The sequence below is a fragment of the Fusarium poae genome, chromosome 2 (assembly GCF_019609905.1).
Source record: "Fusarium poae strain DAOMC 252244 chromosome 2, whole genome shotgun sequence".
Classification (NCBI taxonomy): Eukaryota; Fungi; Ascomycota; class Sordariomycetes; order Hypocreales; family Nectriaceae; genus Fusarium; species Fusarium poae.
Window position 1 is genome coordinate 3,766,184 of NC_058400.1, and position 22,667 is coordinate 3,788,850.

General features: G+C 31.0%; 3 protein-coding genes across 3 annotated transcripts; 1 reads left to right on the forward strand and 2 right to left on the reverse strand.

Annotated features, from left to right (window-relative positions):
• Positions 1 to 14,826: 14,826 nt before the first annotated feature.
• Positions 14,827 to 16,071, reverse strand: FPOAC1_005123 (uncharacterized protein; the record flags this gene model as incomplete). The annotated part of the gene is made up of 1 exon (XM_044849654.1): positions 14,827 to 16,071. One exon carries the CDS (start codon positions 16,069 to 16,071, stop codon positions 14,827 to 14,829), a length of 1,245 nt encoding a protein of 414 aa, XP_044708364.1.
• Positions 16,072 to 17,313: 1,242 nt separating this feature from the next.
• On the reverse strand, positions 17,314 to 17,636 carry FPOAC1_005124 (uncharacterized protein; the record flags this gene model as incomplete). The annotated part of the gene is made up of 3 exons (XM_044849655.1): positions 17,314 to 17,378; positions 17,443 to 17,556; positions 17,609 to 17,636. The coding sequence occupies 3 exons, from the start codon at positions 17,634 to 17,636 to the stop codon at positions 17,314 to 17,316; spliced, it is 207 nt and encodes a 68-aa protein (XP_044708365.1).
• Positions 17,637 to 20,764: 3,128 nt separating this feature from the next.
• On the forward strand, positions 20,765 to 22,577 carry FPOAC1_005125 (uncharacterized protein; the record flags this gene model as incomplete). The annotated part of the gene is made up of 2 exons (XM_044849656.1): positions 20,765 to 20,845; positions 20,904 to 22,577. 2 exons carry the CDS (start codon positions 20,765 to 20,767, stop codon positions 22,575 to 22,577), a joined length of 1,755 nt encoding a protein of 584 aa, XP_044708366.1.
• Positions 22,578 to 22,667: the final 90 nt, after the last annotated feature.

Genomic DNA, 22,667 nt, shown 5'->3' on the forward strand with positions numbered 1-22,667 from the left:
TTATTAAAGAATATAGTCTCTTTAGAGTTACCTTTTAGATTATAATAATACTTATTAAGTAGGTTTTCCTCCTTTATAACCCTATATATATTATATATAGAGATCTAGAGAGATAGAAGGAAATATAGAAGTCTATAGCTAAATATTCTACTATTAAAACTATTAGTTAAGATTATACTTACTATAGGCAATTATTTATATTTACTTAGATAGTTATTATATAATATATTTATATAATATTTATTAATCCTTAAAGAAAGTCTTTAATTAAGCCTAAAATTTCTTATTAAATTTAAAATAACTATATAAAAAATTAATATTTTAAAATTCTAATAATTCTAATTAACCTTATTATTTTAACTATTATAATTAAATAAATAGCTAATTATTTATTATAAACTATTAAATAGTTTAAATATCTTTATAATATAAATAATTATCTTTAGATTTATAATTTAAAGTATATAATTACTTAATTATATTATCTTTAAAATTACTCTTTTTTATATTAATAATTTAATCTTTTAATTTAGCTTTTAATATAAAGTATTAAATTATTTTTTTTTATAAGACTTAATTAATATAATTTAATTTAATAAAATATAAAAAGATTAAAATTTAATAATTAAATTAAGCTAATATAATATTAAGCTTATTATTATATATATTATTAATTTTAATATTTTTAAGCTTTTTTAATTAAAGGTTAATTAATATAAATCTTTAGTTTATTTTTTATTATTAGCTAATATAATAATTAATTTTTTTTTATTATTATATTAATTACTATTTCTATAGGCTAAAGCCCTAAGGCTATTATTTATAAAATTAAAGCTTACTTAATAAAATATATTTATATAGACTATTAATAATTAATTATTATTATATAAATAGTTAATTAAAATAACTTATATATTATATTAGCTTTAAATATTAATATTAATATTTTTCTTATTTTTATTATTATATTATAAAAAAAAGAGAATTTTTTATTATTTATTTAAAGTTTATATTCTTATATAAGGTTTAGACTTATATTAAGCCTTATAGTATTATTACTCTTATTACTATTAATACTATTATATTATTATTAAATTTCTAAGCTTATAGCTTTATTTACTATAAGTTATATATTTTAATTTTAATAGCTAAATATTATTAATACTACTTTATCTTTTACCTTAGTTAGCTAGTTCTAGTTTATTAAGATATACTCTAGTAAAATTACTAGACTATATAGCTTATTAAGGGTCAATTAACTAGCCTAATCTAAGGCCTTAAGGATTAAATAGTAGTTTTAGCCTTATTAATCTAGGCAATTATATAATATAATAATATAATATAATATATTAAATATTTTAACTATAATTAAGTTAGCTTAATATATTATATATTAAAAATAAGATATCTTACTTAATTACTTAATTATTTTTTATTATAATTATTATATTAAATAAAAGTAAAGAAAAATAATTATATTATTTTAGATTCTTTTTATATATTGATTTTAATATTAAGTTTTTATTAAATCTTATTAAATTATATAGCCTTATAGCCTTATTGCCCTTTTTATTATTTTTCTTTATTATTCTTATATTAGGTTTATTAGGAAAGTTATTTCTCTTTTAAGTTATATTAACTTTTAAAGACTAGCTTAATAGCTATATAATTATATTAATAAATATATTTTTAAATAATTAATTAAATAATATATAATCCTTAGTTTAAAATACAGTTTAAAATTATAATATCTTAATATAAATATTTAATAATAAAATCTTAAGATAGTATATTATATAATTAAATTAATTTCTATAAAGTTAGCTTTTATCTTTAAATTAGTTTATATTTTAACTTTTTATATTTTTAATAAAATCTCTAGATTAACCTTTAATTAATCTTATTAACTTTATTAACTTTATATATAGTTTTCTTTATAAGGCCTTTAATATAAAAGCTTTTATTATTTTAATTATTTTAATTTTATTCTTTATAATTTTATTTTTAATTAATTTAATAAAATTATTAAAGACCTTATTAATTTAAACTATTTAAGATTTAAAGTATTAATATTAAGTCTTATATTTATAATTTAATTTAATTATTTTAAAAAATATAATTTTATTTTTATATAACGTACATGATAAGCGGGTGCAACAGACAAGCGAGTGCAACACAACATCACAACATCTCAGATAGAAATAGCAATAAAAACACAACAGACTATTAATTAAGTAAAATTAATCGCTATATTCTTCCATAGACATAGCGACAAGTATCTGACAGGTCCTTGCATTATGTCCTGTCTTGCCGCACGCTCCACAGCGCCTTTCCTTCATTCGCGGAGGCCCTCCTTGACCACCACTTCTCGATGGTCCAGCCACCGCCTGCGCATCAACATCCGTTTGATCAATTACTTGCCTTCCTTCCTCTACTGTCATCACCCCTCCTTTCTGTAGCCGGGTTCTTTTTGCCCTCCGCCGCCGGCTTAGTATCTTATTTGCCTGTTCAAGATCTTGGACCCTGGCCTCTAATAAGGCAACCTTATGCATAACTATCTTTGTTCCCTTGGAAGAAGACCTCAATGCTTCTAGAATTGACTCTGGAGAGCTACTTTTATGCCTTTTGATTCTCTTTTCAAGATATTCAAGCTGAGAGTCGGCTTCAAGGATAGTCTTTGGGGTCTTTGAGACCCAAGGGGTCGAGGGGCTAACTACCTCCTCCACAGGCGTTGGAGTCCGCAGCTGCACATCGAGCTTCGAGATTACACTTTCTGGGTCGAGAGGAGCAAGTCCGGCTCCTCTAAAGGCTGCTTTAATATTTTTCTCTGTCATTGTGGCCTGGTAGGCGGTGTAAAAAGCCGGCAAGAACTCGGTTTTGGAAATGTGGGTTACGGAGCATCTGATCAAATGCTCGATTTCTCGCCCGTAAGCCTTCTTAAGCAGGCCAAAGCACCCGACATCAAGAGGCTGCAGCAGATGAGACGAATGAGGCGGTATACAAAGCGTGATGATTTTATTTGCCTTGCAATATCTCTCAAAGTCGACCGAGTGGTGACTTTGGTGTCCGTCGAGGATCAGGAGACGATAGCGATTCTTTGATTGCTTGGTAGTACACCGGTCGAAGTGCTTTAGCCACTCGAGGACTATCTCGTTATCTGTCCAGCCATTAGGACTCGTCGCAATAGCCCAATCGCCCGGGAGGTTGCTTTCTCGGTACCAGTGGGCGAGGTGATATTGGCCCGCACCTATGATGAACGGCGGGATCGCTTGGCCCTCGGCATTGATCGCCTGAATGACTGTAATCCATTCCCGGTTTCCAGGCTGCACTGATTTTGGTCTTCCACGCCTTTCAGCACCTGTGACGACCATTCCGCTCGCAATAACGCCCATCATAAAGCCAGTCTCGTCAAAGTTGTAGATTTCATCAGGTCGGATGCCATACTTCGCAATTACATTTGCTACGAGCCTAAACCAGTTGCGAATAATGGTCGGATCTTCACATTTGGCTCTCTGGTAGTCATATTTACGGGGGAAATACGTCTTGAGGTCTTTGTGTCGCTTGACGAAGTTAGAGGCCCAGCGCTTGCCGACAGGCGGCGTCTCGCGGTCGGCGAGCAATCGGTTAGCCATCTCCTCAACACAACGCAGTCGCGGGGGAAACCCTCGCGAATCCAGATCGAGAATGAACTGAACTATGATCTGTTCTTCTAGATCAGATAGTTTGCGTGATTTTGGGATAGAATCACGCGTAGAAAGGATACCCTTCTGTCGGCGATATAAAGTCCAATAACGGACCTGGTAGATGCCTGCGGCGCGTCGGAGACTTAATTTTGGGTCATTTTGAAGGGCACGAAGTGCAAGAAGAATCCTAGCCTCAATATTTGGGTCTGGCATATTTGGTGGTTGAAAATTAATTGATTAAGTTGAGAAGATGTAAATTGCGGGATTTTTTGTTGCACTCGCTTGTCTGTTGCACCCGCTTATCATGTACGTTATATTAAGCCTTTTTATAAAAATTTTTTTAAATCTTTTAAATATTTAAAATTTTATTTAAGCCTTATTATTATTTAGCCTTATTTATAGATTTAAAAATACTTTATAAAAAGTAATAAGACTTTATAATTAAAAGTAATTAATTTAATAAGATTATAATTATTGTTATTATTTTATTTAATTTATTAAAAGTATTAAGCTTTATATTGTAATTACTTTAAGTCTTTATTATTATTATTAAGTAAAATAGTATTTATAGTATCTTTTTTATTAAAAAAATAGCTTTTTAAATAGCTAAGTATATTATTATAAAGGCTTCTTTTTTAAATAATATTATATTAAATAAAAATTATAAATTTAATTAATATAAAGTAATTAATAATAAATAAACTAAAGATTAATTAATTATAATAATTTAAAGGTATTTAATAGTAAATTATAAAAGAAAAAAGTAGTTATTATATATATAGAAGCTTTTTTTATTTTCTTTTTATTATAAAGTTTAACTATTATTATATTATAATCTTATTAAAAAAGTTAATTATTAAAAAAAAGTTAAGTTTAATATATTAGGTTTTTAATCTATATAGATCTTTTAATTTTAAATTTATAAAATAGCTTTAAAAAAACTTAAGCTTTAATAAAAAGTAAAAAAAATAAATAAATAAATAATATATAATATATTAATCCTAGTTAATAAACTAGTTAATAATATACTAATAGAATTTTATAAAGTAAAGTTAAAAGGTTATATAGCTAGATAATTTATACTAAGCCTTTAGCTTTAGGCTTTATTAATATTAACTTTAACTTTATAAACTTAACTTTTTTATTATTTAATTACTATTAACCCTACCTATTATTTCTGCCCTTTATAGTTATATACTTATAGTCTTAGGCTATAACTAGTATAGTCTTTAGCTATAACTTAAAGGCCTTAATTATAATTACTACTTGCCTTTTTAATTATTTAAACTAATTAATATATAAATATTTACTATTATATATATTAATTTTATTTAAGAATTTCTTTTATATATATAATAAACTTATAATTAGCCTTTTAATAAGCTTCTTTTTAAGTCTATATAGACTCTTTAATATTATTTCTAGCTTTTAACTCTTTATATATAAAAACTAAAGCTTATAACTAAAGGCTATTAATTTAATCTTAATAAGGCTATTTATCTTTTTAATTATATAAAGGTTAATAGCCTTTATATATAACTCTTTTAATATTATTATATTTTTATAAGATTTAATAGATTTCTTAATAGTTTTAATATTAAAATTAAGAAAATAATTATTATTAATAGGTTTTAATTTAAAGATAATAGTTAATATTATATTATATTATATAAGACTTATAAAAGTAATTAATAAGGTATTATAAGGGATTAAAATTAATTAATTTTTATCTTAATAAGATAATTAATAATAAATAGCTATAAATATCTTTAATAATATTATAGATTTATTAATTAATTAAAATTAAAAAAAGAAAAAGTTATTATTATTTATATAATTTAATAAAAGCTTTTTTTATTTATTATTAATATTATAAAGTTTAAGTAATTACTTTATTAATTATATTTATATTAAAAACCTTATTTTAAGAGAAACTATATATAATTCTTTAATTTATATAGATAAATAAAGTATTATAAATAACCTTTAATAAAATTAAAAAGGGTAAAAATAATCTTATAATTATATTTAAAAAAAAAATTTAATATATTAATTAAGGTTTAATTTAAATAGGTATAAAAGTATAATAAATTAAGATATATTTAAAGTCTATCCTATTTTATCCTTTATAGTAATTTCTATATAACTATTAAAGGAGCTAGCCTTTTAACTATAGCCTTGCCTTTAAAATAACCTCTGCTACTATTATAATAGTATATTAATTATAGCTTAAGACTATAAGTATATAACTATAAAGGGTAATAATAGGCAGTAAGTAGGGTTAATAATAATTAGATAATAAAAAAGTTAAGTTTATTATAAAATTAAAGTTCCCTAGTTAAAGATACAGTTAAAGATATATATTACTCTCTGATATTAAGATAATAGGTCTATATATAATCTAGATCAATTATATAAATTCAGCCTCTAGATTTAACCCTGCTTTAATTTAATATTATAAATTACCTTAATAGAACCTTAAATTAACCTTCAGTTCCCCTGTCCCTATTCTCCAGTTATCTCTATATATAGTACCTTTATATACTTATAGTCTTAGGCTATAACTAGCTTGGTTTATATATTATAGTCTTATATTAATAACCTTAACCCTTTAATTAAAGATATTAATAATATAAATAACTTGCCTTACTAGGTAAATTAGTTACTATTAGATATATTCTATATTTATAGCTATAAAGAAATCTTCTTCTTTAACTTTTAGTTTTTTATTTAATTCTAGTTTCTTATATAGCTTTATTAAGGCCTTTAGCTCTTTATAAAGATAACCTTTTTTAGCCTCTTTTTCTTTAAGTAAAAAAATCTAATAACTAAAGGTAATTAGCTTAATAGTATTTTTATAGTTATATATATTAAAATCTTAGCCTATAGAAAAGGCTTCTTTTTTTAATAAAGAATCCTTTAATAAAGGTATAAAGGCTAGCTTAATAGTCTTAAGTTTAAGATTATTATTATTATTATAATAAATATTAGTTTTTTTTAATAAACTATAGTAGTATATATAATTTAATTAAATAACTAAGGGATAACGTGCTTGATAAGCGAGTGAGTCAGACAAGCGAGTGGGTCAAAAATCCCTCACCTTACAACATTTCAATCTGATCAGATACTTCTTAACCAGCAACTATGTCACAGTCTTCAAATGAAGCTAGAATTCTTCTTGCCCTTCAGGCCCTTCAAAATGACCAAAATCTTAGTCTCCGACGCGCCTCAGGTATATATAAGGTTCCATTTGAGACCTTACGCCGCCGCCAAAATGGCATTCAATCACGACGTGATTCCGGCCCAAACTCGCGGCGACTATCTGATCTGGAAGAACAGACTATAGTTCAGTTTATTCTTGACCTAGATTCGCGAGGGTTTCCCTCGCGAATCCGTTTTGTGGAAGAAATGGCCAATTCTCTACTTGCAGACCGCGATGCATCACCTGTCGGCAAGCGCTGGGCTCATAACTTTATAAAGCGACAACCAGAGCTAAAGACGCGTATCTTTCGGAGATATGACTATCAGAGAGCTAAATGCGAAGATCCGACTATTATTCGTGGCTGGTTTCGGCTTGTACAGAACACAATCGCTAAATACAGTATCCAACCAGGTGATACCTGGAACTTTGATGAGACCGGCTTTATGATGGGCCTTATACAGTCCGGGATGGTAGTCACAGGCTCAGAAAGGCAAGGAAGGCCAAAATCAGTGCAGCCAGGAAACCGTGAATGGATTACTGCAATTCCAGCGATAAATGCCGAAGGTCAATCGATCCCGCCGTTTATCATTGGTTCAGGCCAGTATCATCTTGCAAACTGGTATCGAGAAAGCAACCTCCCCGGCGATTGGGTTATTGCAACAAGCCAAAATGGATGGACAAATAACGAGCTGGGTCTTGAGTGGCTAAAACACTTTGATCGATCAACAGCGAAGCGATCAGTTAGTCTCTATCGTCTCTTGATCCTCGATGGTCATGAAAGTCACCACTCTGTCGACTTTGAGAGATACTGTCAGGATCACAAGATCATTACACTTTGTATGCCTCCTCATGCATCCCACCTACTCCAGCCTCTCGATGTCGGGTGTTTTTCAGTACTGAAGAATGCTTATGGTCGAGAAATAGAGCATCTGATCAGATGCTCTATAACCCACATTTCTAAGACCGAGTTCTTCCCAGCCTTTTATGCCGCTTTTCAAGCTACCTTTACAGAGAGCAATATCCAGGGGGCTTTTAGGGGAGCTGGAATTTATCCTCTTGACCCAGAAACCGTCGTCTCGAAGCTTGATATACAGTTACGGACTCCAACGCCTCCTGGGGAGGCAAGTCAACCACCAAGTCCATGGGTTTCAAAGACCCCAAAGACAGCAACAGAGGCTCAATCTCAATCTGAATACCTTACCAGACGAGTTATTATGCATAAGAGCAGTTCCCCAGAGTCAATAATTGAGGCTATTAAGTCAAATACAAAAGCAACATTGGCAGTTATGCATGAGGTTGTCCTATTAAGAGATCAGGTCCGAAATCTTGAAGAGGCAAATGCAATACTAAGCCGGCGCCGGAGGGCAAAAAGAACAAGACTACAGAAAGGAGGAGCGATGACTGTACAGGAAGCATTACAATCAATTGATCAGATAGATGTGAATACGCAGGTAGTGGCAGAATCATCAAGAAGTGGTGGTCGAGGAAGGTCGGTTGGACCGGGTGTTCGGCGTTGTGGTGTATGCGGCAAGACCGGGCATAACGCAAGAACATGTCAAGAGGATATTCAGGCCTCTGGAGATGAGTATAGTGAGTAGTTATAGTCAATTGAATGAATTGAAGCAATTTTATCATCTAGATAATAAAGAGGGTTAAGATTTTTGACCCACTCGCTTATCTGACTCACTCGCTTATCAAGCACGTTATATATATTATAATTATAATATAATTAATATTATAAATTAAAAGGAAAGATTATAATTAATTAGCTATTTTTAGTAAATTAATAATTATAAAAAGAAAAAATAATTACTATATATATAGCTTAAAGGCTTTTTTTATATAATCTTTATTATAAAGTTTAATTATTACTTTAATATATATATTCTTAATAAAAAAGTAAATTATTAAGAGAATTTTAATTTAATATATTAAGTTTTTAATTTATATAAATATTTTATTAAAAATTAAAGTTATTAAAAGGCTTAAATTAATATTTATTAATAAAGTATAGAAAATTAAATAAAATTAAAGTTAATATTAATAAAGCTTAAAGCTAAAGGCTATTTTAATATAAATTATCTAGCTATATAACCTTTTAACTTTACTTTATAAAATTCTATTAATATATTATTTATTTATTTTTTAATATATAATTATAAGATTATTTTTACCTTTTTTAGTTTTATTAAAGGTTATTTATAATACTTTATTTATCTATATAAATTAAAGAATTATATATAGTTTCTCTTAAGATAAAGTTTTTAATATAAATATAATTAATAAAGTAATTATTTAAACTTTATAATATTAATAATAAATAAAAAAGCTTTTATTAAATTATATAAATAATAATAACTTTTTCTTTTTTTAATCTTAATTAATTAATAAATCTATAATATTATTTATTTAAAATATTTATAGTTATTATTAATTATTTTATTAAAATAAAAGTTAATTAATCTTAATCTCTTATAGTATTTTATTAATTACTTTTATAGGTCTTATATAATATAATACTAATTATCCTTAAACTAAGACCTATTAATAGTAATTACTTTCTTAATTTTAATATTAAGACTATTAAGAAATCTATTAAGTTCTATAAAGATATAGTAATACTAGAAGAGTTATATATAGAGGCTATTAACCTTTATATAACTAAGAAGATAGATAGCCTTACTAAGGTTAAACTAGTAGCCTTTAGATTAATATATTATTAACTAGTTTATTAATTAAAATACTTTAAATTATAAATTTAAAGATAATTATTTATATTATAAAGAGATTTAAATTATTTAATAATTTATAATAAATAATTAACTATTTATTTAATTATTTTATTTTTTTTAATATATAATTATAAGATTATTTTTACTCTTTTTAGTTTTATTAAGGGTTATTTATAATACTTTATTTATTTATATAAATTAAAGAATTATATATAATTTCTCTTAAAATAAGGTTTTTAATATAAATATAATTAATAAAGTAATTACTTAAACTCTATAATATTAATAATTAATAAAAAAAAGCTTCTATTAAACTATATAGATAGTAATAACTTCTTTCTCTTTTAACCTTAATTAATTAATAAGTTTATAATATTACTTATTTAAAATATTTATAAAGTTAATTAATTTTAATCCTTTATAGTACCTTACTAATTACTTTTATAAGTCTTATATAATATAATACTAATCCTTAAACTAAGACCTATTAATAATAGCTACTTTCTTAATTTTAATATTAAGACTATTAAGAGATCTATTAAGTTATATAAGAATATAGTAAAACTAGAAGAGTTATATATAAAGGCTATTAACCTTTATATAACTAAGAAGATAAATAGCCTTGCTATTTATTTAATTATAATAATTAAAATAATAAAATTAATTAAAATTATTAGAATTTTAAAATATTAGTTTTTTATATAATTATTTTAAGTTTAATAAGAAGTTTTAAAGTTAATTAAAGGCTTTTTCTAAAGATTAATAAATATTATATAAATATATTATATAATATCTATTTAAGTAAATATAAATAATATACCTTATAATAAGTAAAGTCTTAATAAGTACTTTTAATTATAATTATATAGTTATTAAGCTAGTATTTAAAAATTAATATAATTTAAAAAAGAAATAACTTTCTTAATAAATTTAATATAAAAATAATAAAAAAAAATAATAAAAAGGATAATAAGGCTATAAGGCTATATAATTTAATAAGATTTAATAAAAACTTAATATTAAAATAAATATATAAAAAGAATTTAAAATAATATAATTATTTTTCTTTATTTTTATTTAATATAATAATTATAATAAAAAATAATTAAGTAATTAAATAAGATATTTTATTTTTAATATATAGTATATTAAGCTAATTTAATTATAATTAAAATATTATTATATTATTTTATTATATTATATAATTATTTAAATTAATAAGGCTAAAATTACTATTTAATCCTTAGGGCTTTAAATTAAATTAATTAATTAACTCTTAATAAGTTATATAATTTAATAATTTTATTAAAATATATTTTAATAAATTAAAATTAGCTAATTAAAATAAAAAATAAAATAATATTAATAATATTTAACTATAGATTTTTATCCTTAGTTTAAAATATAGTTTAAAATTATAATATCTTAGTATAAGTATTTAATAATAAAATCTAAAGATAGTATATTATATAATTAAATTAATTCTTATAAAGTTAGCTTTTATCTCTAGATTAATTTATATTTTAATTTTCTATATTCTTAATAGAATCTTATTAATTTCTAATTAATCTTATTAATCTTATTAATTTTATATATAGTTTTTTTTATAAAGTCTTTAATATAAATATTTTATTATATTAATTATTTTAGCTTTATTTTTTATAATTTTATTTTTAATTAATTTAATAAGATTATTAAAGACTTTATTAATTTAAACTATTTAAAACTTAAGATATTAATATTAAATCTTATATTTATAGTTTAATTTAATTATCTTAAGAAATATAACTTTATCTTTATATATATTAAGCCTTTTTATAAGCTTTTTCTTTAGGTTTTTTAAATATTTAAGCTTTTATTTAAGCCTTATTATTATTTAGCTTTATTTATAAATTTAAAAATACTTTATAAAAAATAATAAAACTTTATAATTAAAAGTAATTAATTTAATAAAGCTATAATTATTATTATTATTATATTTAATTTATTAAAAGTATTTAATTTTATATTTTAATTATTTTAAATTTTTATTATTATTATTAAATAAAATAATATTTATAATATCTTTTTATTAAAGAAATAGCCTTTTAAATAGCTAGATATATTATTATAAAGGCTTTTTCTTTTAATATTTAATATTAAATTATTTCTTTTTAATAGTATTATATTAAATAAAGATTATAAAGTTAATTAATATAATATAATTAATAGTAAATAGATTAAAAATTAATTAATTATATAAATTTAAAGGTATTTAATAGTAAATTATAAAAAAAGAAATAATTATTATATATATAAAAGCTTTTTTTATTTTATTTTTATTATAAAGTTTAATTATTATTATATTATAGTCTTATTAAGAAAGTTAATTATTAAGAAAAAGTTAAGTTTAATATATTAAGTTTTTAATTTATATAGATCTTTTAATTTTAAATCTATAAAATAGCTTTAAGAAGACTTAGGCTTTAATAGAGAGTAAAAAAATAAGTTAATAAATAGCTTAAAATTATTTATTTATTTTTTTAATTAAAATATATTAATAATAATTATTTTTTTAATTAAAATATATTAATAATAATTACTTTTTTAATCTTAATATTAAAACTATTAAGAAATTTATTAAGTTTTATAAAAATATAATAATATTAAAAAAGTTATATATAAAGGCTATTAATCTTTATATAATTAAAAAGATAAATAGCTTTATTAAAATTAAATTAATAGCCTTTAGCTATAAGCTTTATTTTTTATATATAAAAAGTAAAAAAATAAAAATAATATTAAAAAGGCTATATAGGCTTAAGAAGAAGCTTATTAAAAGGCTAATTATAAGTTTATTATATATATAAAAAGAATTTTTAAATATAATTAATATATATAATAATAACCTAGTTAATAAACTAATTAATAATATATTAATAAAATCTTATAAAGTAAAATTAAAAGGTTATATAATTAAATAATTTATATTAAGCCTTTAGCTTTAAGCTTTATTAATATTAACTTTAATTTTATAAACTTAACTTTTTTATTATTTAATTATTATTAATCTTACTTACTGCCTATTATTAATTATAACTTAAAGGCTTTAATTATAATTACTATTTACTTTTTTAATTATTTAAACTAATTAATATATAAATACTTATTATTATATATATTAATATTATTTAAGAATTCTTTTTATATATATAATAAACCTATAGCTAGCCTTTTAATAAGCTTTTTTTTAAGCCTATATAGACTTTTTAATATTATTTTTAATTTTTAATTCTTTATATATAAGAAATAAAACTTATAATTAAAAGCTATTAATTTAATTTTAATAAGGCTATTTATTTTTTTAATTATATAAAGATTAATAGCCTTTATATATAACTTTTTTAATATTATTATATTTTTATAAAACTTAATAAATATCTTAATAGTCTTAATATTAAGATTAAAAAAGTAATTATAATTAATAAATCTTAATTTAAAGATTAATATTATATTATAACCTTTAATAAAACTAAAAAAGTAAAAATAATCTTATAATTATATATTAAAAACTAAATAAATATATAATAATAAGTATTTCTATATTAACTAGTTTAAATAGTTAAAAAGGTAAATAGTAATTATAATTAAGGCCTTTAAGTTATAATATATAAACTATACTAATTATAGCTTAAGATTATAAATATATAAAGGCAATAGCTTAAAATTATAAATATATAATTATAAAGAGTAATAATCTTTATTACTCTTTTTATTATTCTTTTTAATTATTTTTATATTAAGTTTATTAAGAAAGTTATTTCTTTTTTAAATTATATTAACTTTTAAAAGACTAATATAATAATTATATAATTATAAAGAGTAATAATAAATAATAAGTAAAATTAATAATAATTTAAATAAGTAATAAAAAAGTTACCTAGTTAATAAACTAGTTAATAATATACTAATAGAATCTTATAAAATAGAGTTAAAAGGTTATATAGCTAGATAATTTATATTAAAATAGCCTTTAGCTTTAGGCTTTATTAATATTAACTTTAATTTTATAATAAACTTAACTTTTTTATTACCTAATTACTATTAACCCTACTTACTGCCTCTGCCTTTTATAATTATATATTTATAGTCTTAGGCTATAATTAATATAATCTCTAGCTATAACTTAAAGGCCTTAATTATAATTACTATTTACCTTTTTAATTATTTAAATTAATTAATATATAAATATTTACTATTATATATATTAATTTTATCTAGAAATTCTTCTTATATATATAATAAACTTATAATTAGCCTTTTAATAAGTTTCTTTTTAAGCCTATATAGCCTCTTTAATATTATTTTTATTTTCTTACTTTTTATATATAAGAGATAAAGCTTATAATTAAAGGCTATTAATTTAACCTTAATAAGGCTATTTATTTTCTTAATTATATAAAGGTTAATAGCCTTTATATATAACTCTTTTAGTTTTACTATATTTTTATATAATTTAATAAATCTTTTAATAGTTTTAATATTAAAATTAAGAAAATAATTATTATTAATAGATCTTAATTTAAGGATAGTAATTAGTATTATATTATATAAGATTTATAAAAGTAATTAGTAAAGTACTATAAGGTATAAATTAGGATTAATTAACTCTATAGATATCTTAAATAAGTAGTTAATTAAGGTTAAAAGAGGAAAAAGTTACTACTATTTATATAGTTTAATAGAAGCTTCTTTTATTAATTATTAATATTATAGAGTTTAAGTAATTACCTTATTATATTTATATTAAAAACCTTATCTTAAGAGAAACTATATATAATTCTTTAATCTATATAGATAGATAAAGTATTATAAATAACCTTTAATAAAACTAAAAAGGGTAAAAGTAATCTTATAATTATATATTAAAAAAAAAAAAAAATAAATAAAAAAGTTAAGTTTATTATAAAATTAATATTAATATTAATAAAGCTTAAAATTAAAAGCTTAATATAAATTATTTTATTATATAACTTTTTAATTTTACTTTATAAAATTCTATTAATATATTATTAATTAATTTATTAATTAAAATAAATTATTTTAATAAAGAAATTATTATTTAATTATTTAATTTTTATATCTTAATTATTATTTTTATAAAGTCTCTCTAGGATATTATTAATCAGTTTATTAAGTAAGATGATAATTTTATATATTTAATACCTATTTATTTATAGTGAGAGGAGCCACGGCGCTCTGGAACCTTTCCAGTTTGCGCTGATGCTAGGTTTAATCCCTCCCTCATAAGCTTTTGTCTTGTACTATCTGGATGCTTCTGGCCCATGAAACCATCAACTAAAGCTGCACCAAGGGCAGCAGTGGCCACCTTTGCTCCTTTAGGGCCTAACCAAGGACCAGACTCTTTGCCGGATTTCATCGCTGCTTGAGCACCAGCAGTAAAAGCAGTACGGGCGCCTGCCTGCACCATTGGGTTCTGCCACCATGCGGCAGCTTTGTTCTTCGTAGAAGCCGGCATAGAGCTCCGACGTCCAGATGGAGCGCCGCGAGATTTTTGGGTAATTGGTGGGCGACCACGAGTCGGAGATTGTTCATGATTTCGTCCGCGCCGGTCTCTTCCCTGAGAGCGTGGACGTCTTCGGCCAGCAGCCGCGGCACCGGCTCCAGCTGCTGCGGCTCCAGCTACATAATGATCGTCTTCTGTGTCTGACCCAGAATCCGAGTACCGCGATCTCCCAGTTCTTCCCCGTGATCTTGATCGATCAGCCGGTGGTAACGACCTCCCGTGGCGACGGGGAGGATAGTCGGCATTAGGATCCCTGTTTTGGGCCCGATGGGTTTCCCGAGCCTCGTCTGGATATCCTCGCTGTGGTGGCCCTTGGATATATGGATCACGATCATAAGGATATGATGATGATGGACTGTCGTTCTTATATCGTTGGTCTCTTCCCAAGCGCCTTCCACGTTCATCTCGGATATGCACGTCGCGCTCTCGTCCAGGTCGTGGCTCTCTTGGTGGTTGACGATGTTCACGTTCAGGGCGATATGACTCGCGTTCGGGCCGCGCGGATCGGGCTTTACGACGAGGTGAATCTGGGGGCGGCCCAAATGGTGGAGGACTCAGTTTTCGCGATCGGCGATCAGGTCCTACACTATGACCACGCCGTTCCGACTCGTGTCTATTAGAATGGTTGCGATATCCGGGCCCACGGCCATGTACCATGGACTCATCGCGATGGACAGGCCTTCCTGGGCTTCGAGGGCGACGGCCTCTTTCCGACTTGTAACGGCGTGGTGGTGGTCCAGACGACCCATCGGTCGCCGGCTCTCTTCTTACCCTCCGGGGCGGGGCTTCATCGTAAGGATTATACGATCTCTCGAGATCGGGAGTAACAAAATCGTCGTCATATCGATACGGACGAGATTGTTGCCTGGGCTGGTGATAGTATGCCATAGATGCAATAACAGTACGTCTTGACAAAGGGTGCTGGTTCGGGAGTTTGAAAAGGGAATTTATTTGGTGTAACTGTTGAGAATAGATGGTTATAACCAGCAGAGAGATCAGTTACCTAGATAAGGTAGATCAATTAATGGTGGGGAAGTAGGTTGAGAGAAAGACGGGAATGCACTCTTCTTTATGTAAAGAGACGTTTGCATATAAAGAGCGAAACGCAACATGTGATGAGCGGTAAAGAAACAGAGCACAACTAAAGGCTGATCAGGGATCATTAGTGGTGCAAGACTTAGGTTGGCATAACCTCTCAGTAGACACTGACTCTATGCCTACTAATCTGGGTCACGTCCCGCTTAGGCTAAGGCATAAGGATAGAAGAATGGATGTCACAGCATCCGATGCAACTGAAAGGATTTCCCTCTAGCCCTCTGACATTGACTGGCTTAGATTGGGCGACCCTGGTGGCGGAAATGTGCGGTGACCAGACCCTTCGTCATTGAATAAGCACGTAGGATATAACTGTCTACGCATCCAAGTTAAAAAAAAATGGCGTAGAGCTGCAGTTCCGGAGGGAAACACCAGCCATCCAGCCATTGACTTGACGAGTTCCGTGGGGAGACCGACGTAGAATCCATCTAGACCCTGCATGCTCGACGTCATAAGACCCAGTCTGCTCAGCTGATTGACGTCACAACCTCAATTGGGACGCTCTGGAAGCAAAAGACTGGTGGCTAACTGCACCTGCATACATACTCAACATATGATCATGTTGAACAGGTATGATGAACTCAGCAGCCATTAATTAAAGCTCGGCCGTGGTTTGCTGGCACACGTCTGCGCTGTCAAATGATGCTTGGGCAAACGCTGGAAAGAAACGCGCGCTGCTCCGTTGATATGCATCAATTGTACTGGCCGCTTCCTTCATACTATGACGATGATGATAGATTTCTCTATTCTCCGGGGTATTTGTAACTTGACCTATGTCCCATCTATCCTCGACGATAAATACCGGGGACTATCGTATAACGATTTCACACCAAGGTATGGATATAGGTTATCCAGATCTATTCAGACACTCAAGCATGTCTCATAGGGCTTGCTTGAATAGCTCCTGTATTGCAGCTTATTGATAGTACCGTGGCAGAATTTTAACGAACTCTTGATAGTGTAATAGTTCATGTTCTTGAAGATATATGTCTCAACCCACAGAAACTGTATTGTAGGTTGTCGTGGAAGTCGTGACTAAAGTGATTGCATTTTGATGAGCTGGAGTTGCTTATAGTGTCGGGGGGTTTGCCTTGTCTCAGCTGATCGCATTTTAAACTCACACATCAACACGTATAGATGCATAAGACAAGGGTTCATCCATACCGTCACATTGCACGATTAGGCTTAGGGGGTAACAATAACATGCTGTATTGTACCGTAGCATTTTGACAATGCACATCGTTGGTCGAGACTGTGCTACGGCTTGCCTACCAGGATCTGCTTCATTCTCAGCAAGTTGGGGGTAGTGTAGTTAGACGCCTTGTCTTACTTGTTGGCAACCGACCATCGATCCTCATGAAGGACAGAGTCGGAACTCACACGTTCCCTGCACGCAGAAGAAAAGAGATCGATGGCGGTGACTGAGCGAGTATCGTCGGGTTATACCGCCGTCACTCTGAAGTGGTACCAGTGCTAGGATATGGTTTAGACAAATTTGTATATATGAAATTCGGGGCTTTGAGGCCATTTGCAACAGTAAGAGTACGCACCCAAGGTAAGTATGTCTGTCGGTCTACCTTGTGAAAGCGGGGGGGCGGAAGCTTGCAGGCCAAGTGCCTTGTACACATTTGGATCTGGGGAACACGAAAAGACGGTTCATTCCAAGTGCCGGGAAGCCGGCAGTGGGCTGAAACTGAGCCATGAGGGCAGATTCTATGGAGCTATGTAAACTCCCTTGGCCGTGGCTAATGATTGACTGACATAAGTTCGAGATGCAGTAAGTAAAACACTAAAACATAATGGACGGTTTGAGAGCGCTTGGACCAGTTGTCATGAGTGAACGAATAATCAAGTATTATAATTTACGCTTCATGTAAGGTTAAACATTAAATGCTATATAAATAGCTGTCGCTGGAAATAAAGCATTTGTGAAAAGAGTTGTCGGAACAATTCGGCCCTAGTCTGTGTTGGAGATGGATCTCAGGCATAACTGTAGGTATTTCATTTCATTCACTAAAAACTGTTAGTAGCCGAAACTCGATCCTATGCGATAAAGGATAAAGATCGGTGGACGGCCCTTTTCTGGGTCTCCGTTATCTCTTGCTTGCTTATCACCACTGATAAACGGGTTATTGACCGTGCACAGGCTTGAAGTACCTCAAATTTGAGCGACTGTGTCCGCACGGTGCGCCCAAGGTTCCCGCACCAGCAGGACACCAGAGGGTACTTGCTCCAACTCCGACATAGGAAGGTGCTCAGCCACAAGCTGACACCGTAGCACAACCGCTAGGCTTACCCACACCTGCCTACTAACTAACTACCCTATTGATAAAGACGGTAAACGTCAGTCCGTAACGCAAACGGTCTTACTCATCTGGAGTGGGTTCTCCACTCACTAACAGATGAGTAATAATTCATTAAAGCAAGCACTTAACTCAGAGTGCTTCGTCGCAGAGTATACATGCACAGACGAGTTAATGAACCACTTCTTGGCCTAAAGACTAAAAAGGGCAATCTTGACGTATAGCACAACACAAGGGCAGATAGACACCCAAACATGCACCATCGCAGAGCGCCGCTGTCCTATCCATAGATACTAGATATGTCTATCAACAAAAGAGATTTCGTGGGGTACAGCTCAAGGTGCCTGTTCAACTGCATCCATCTCACATACCGTATCACGTCTCGGCTTTTTGTCTGCGTCACTGTGTGTAACTGGCCAACAAAGCAGATAAATACAAGATCGATGGTTGCAACCGCTGGCACATCAAATGAATAGCACCCGAGCCTCGTATCTGCCATTGTCATCTGTGCTTTCCTGGCTCGAGTCGTTCGTTTCCTTATGGTTTCACAAGAACGAGACCCGTTAGCTTGAATATCGACGTACCTGAGTGTTCAAATTTGCCTCGCGAATGGAATAGACAGTATGCAACTAACTACCCACCTGTATAGATTCGTTCGAGATTACCTTGGAAAACCCTTCAGTCAATTGTCTCATGTCTTGATTGCGACAGGGGTTGCTCAATTTAAAGCACGAAGCCAAGATCAAATTCGAGGCCTGTAACTGGACGGGCATCTTGTGCGTGGCGTTATACCCGTGTCGTTATCACTGTCGACTCCACGTTACCCGCACGATGGCTTGCAGACTGGAGCGCTTCCTAAGCTCGAGAGGCGATACAGTAGCGTTTTAGGAATGGCCGGTAGAAAGAAGGGTTCACTGAAGCAGCTAGTCTAGTCTACTCTGTTTCAATGGCATCAAAAAGAACTGGGGCACAAGCTGATGAAGAACAGAGAGAAGAAGAAAAAAAAAAGACCCAACCTCGGTATTTCCGGCCGATTCGTACTTGCCTTTTTTATTTTAGCGGAGCATCTTTGGCTTGGCCTGGCTTGGTTTGGAACTGGAGCTGGAGCTGGAGCTGCTATCACGAATTCGCCTTCCGCAATTTTGATTTTCTCGATTTTTTTTTTCTTCCTCCCTCCCTCCCTCTGTTCTCTTATCCTGCGCAAACCCAACAATTTCGCTTGGTCGCGACCCTTTGCTGTGCTGGGATCACTGACATCTTGTCGTGGTTATAGTTGAAGCTTCTCTGTTCTACTGTACCTTCGAGGAACTTTTCCTCGTCAGGTTCCGCCACACCAAAAAAAATCAAATCTCGACAATTTGGACGAGCTAGACTATTGCTCGATACTCGCTTGGCAACGAGAGATCAACTTTCTACCTGCCTACTAGTTATATCGGACCTTTGCTCCTCAAGACCCTTGGTATCGGAGCCTTACTATCTTCCCCAATACGGTACACTCGTCCGTCGTCGCATTGCGCCGTCTTCCTATCAACACACTACAGTTGGGACCGTTACTTTCCGTTGCATCTTGCCTTGTCCTAAAGCGACAGCTGCATCTGCGACTACACCACCCGCGCATTGCATTACCAGGTCCCCTTGCACCACGTACGAGGTTATACCTTATTAGCAAGCGCTCTCTTTGTACCTCATTCGGTAAGTGTCTAGTTCATTACCTTGTCTGGGTCTTCTGTCCCCCAGATCGCCCTTGCACGCCAATGTACAACCTTCGCCCTTGTATACCATGTACTGGTGATTTACATTTACATTCATCCACAAACTCGAAACCCCCGGCTCTTGTCTTCCCCAGTCTCTTATCTCTCCGTTTATAAGTCGGCAGCTTTGACCCATCCCACATTCCTGCCCTTTGTTGTCGCTAGTTCAAGCCTTACTCCGTTCATCTTTATCGCAGGCACACCGTTGGCCAACCATCTATCCCACCAAAGCTGAAGCAAAAGGAACTAACTTTAATAGACTAGCTGTTCCGCCCGGTACACTAGCCAGGCCGTTGCTCTAAAAGGCTGCTGTTCCCCAGCTTCGTTTTGGATTTTCTTGTCTGCCATTCTCGTTCGTCCCTTGGCTTTTGGGACATTGATTGAGTCTTGTACATCTTTTGGTCACATATTGTTGTCGCCTCGACCTTCAAGATGGGTTGGATGGAGAATGCCAACCACAAGATCGCAGCCAGCGCTGTTGGTCGTTGGTTCCAACTTGATGGTTCTGGTCATGTAAGTCAATCACCCTTCCACGATCCCGGCTGCATCACTGACAAAAGCCTGGTGTTAGCCTCGTGAGCGCAAAGGCTCTCTATTCTTCACTGAGATCCGGGCTGGCCTCGCCACCTTTTTTGCCATGGCGTACATCATTGCTGTAAACTCCTCGATCGTTTCCGAGTCTGGCGGTACCTGCGTTTGCCCTGCTTACAAGGACGGCGCTTGTGTTCCGGACGATGCTTATCAACTTTGTGTTGCTGAGGTCAAGCGCGACGCTGTTACCGCAACTGCTGCCATCTCTGCTTTGGCTACATTCTTCATGGGTCTCTTTGCCAATCTCCCTGTCGGTCTCGCTCCTGGCATGGGCTTGAATGCGTATTTTACATATACTGTCGTCGGTCCTAGTGGCTCTGGTCCTGTGCCCTATGAGCTTGCTCTTACAGCCATTTTCATTGAAGGCTTCATCTTCTTCGGCCTTGCTCTTTTCGGTATGCGCCAATGGCTGGCTCGTGCCATTCCTCGTTGTATCAAGCTCGCCACTAGTGTTGGTATTGGCCTCTTCTTGACCCTCATCGGTCTTACCTATAGTGAGGGTATTGGCCTCATCGTTGGCAGCACTTCTACTCCTCTGGAACTGGCAGGTTGCGAAGCCAGCTACCGAGACCCCGCGACAGGTCTGTGCCCTTCTTCCCAGAAGATGAGAAATCCTTCTATGTGGATTGGTATTTTCTGCGGTGGTATCCTCACTGTGTTACTCATGATGTACCGGGTCAAAGGTGCTGTTATCGCCGGAATCTTGCTTGTCAGTATTATCTCCTGGCCACGAGGCACCGACGTCACATACTTCCCCTACGACACTCTTGGTGACGACCGATTCGACTTTTTCAAGAAGGTCGTCGACTTCCACCAGATTAAGCGTACACTCAACGTTCTCCAATTCGACATTTCTGGCCACAGTGGTCAATTTGGTTTGGCGCTTATCACTTTCTTGTATGTCGACATCCTGGACTGCACAGGTACTCTGTACGGTATGGCACGTTTTGCCGACCTTGTCGATCCGGTCACCCAGGACTTTGAGGGTTCCTCGATTGCGTATATGGTGGACGCTCTCAGTATTTCCATCGGCGCTGTTCTTGGCGTGCCTCCCGTAACTGCTTTTGTCGAGTCTGGTGCTGGTATTTCCGAAGGTGGTAAGACTGGCATTACCGCCATGGTTGCTGGAATTTGCTTCTTCATCTCCATTTTCTTTGCCCCTATCTTTGCATCCATCCCACCATGGGCCACTGGATGCGTTCTGATTCTTGTTGGTTCTATGATGGTTGGTGCTGTGACGGAGATCAACTGGAAGTATATGGGAGATGCTGTACCAGCTTTCCTCACTATTGCCATCATGCCGTTTGCATACTCCATTGCCGATGGTCTTATTGCCGGTATTTGTACCTACATGGTTATCAACACCGTTGTCTTGCTTGTCAAGGTTATCTCCGGAGGTCGTATCGTGCCCCCCAACTACGAAGAGAGAGACGGCTGGACCTGGCGCATCCCCGGTGGTTTCTTGCCCCCTTGGATGAACCGACTAGCTCATGGCAAGAAGGACTTTTGGCGTGAGGACAACCCACCTCATAACACCAACAACGAGACAATCGTCAACGATACAGCCGCTCCCAAAGAGAACGGTTCTGATCATGGCGGGTCCGAAGGTGGTAAGCTAGCGGAAACTACTCTTCCCCGAGAGAAAGAGACTTAGATGTCTGCAAAAGTTGGGAGGCCATCTGAGGTGTAAGCATATTGGGTGAGGAGAGAAAGATAGATACCCCAGAAAAGGATTGACGTTTTG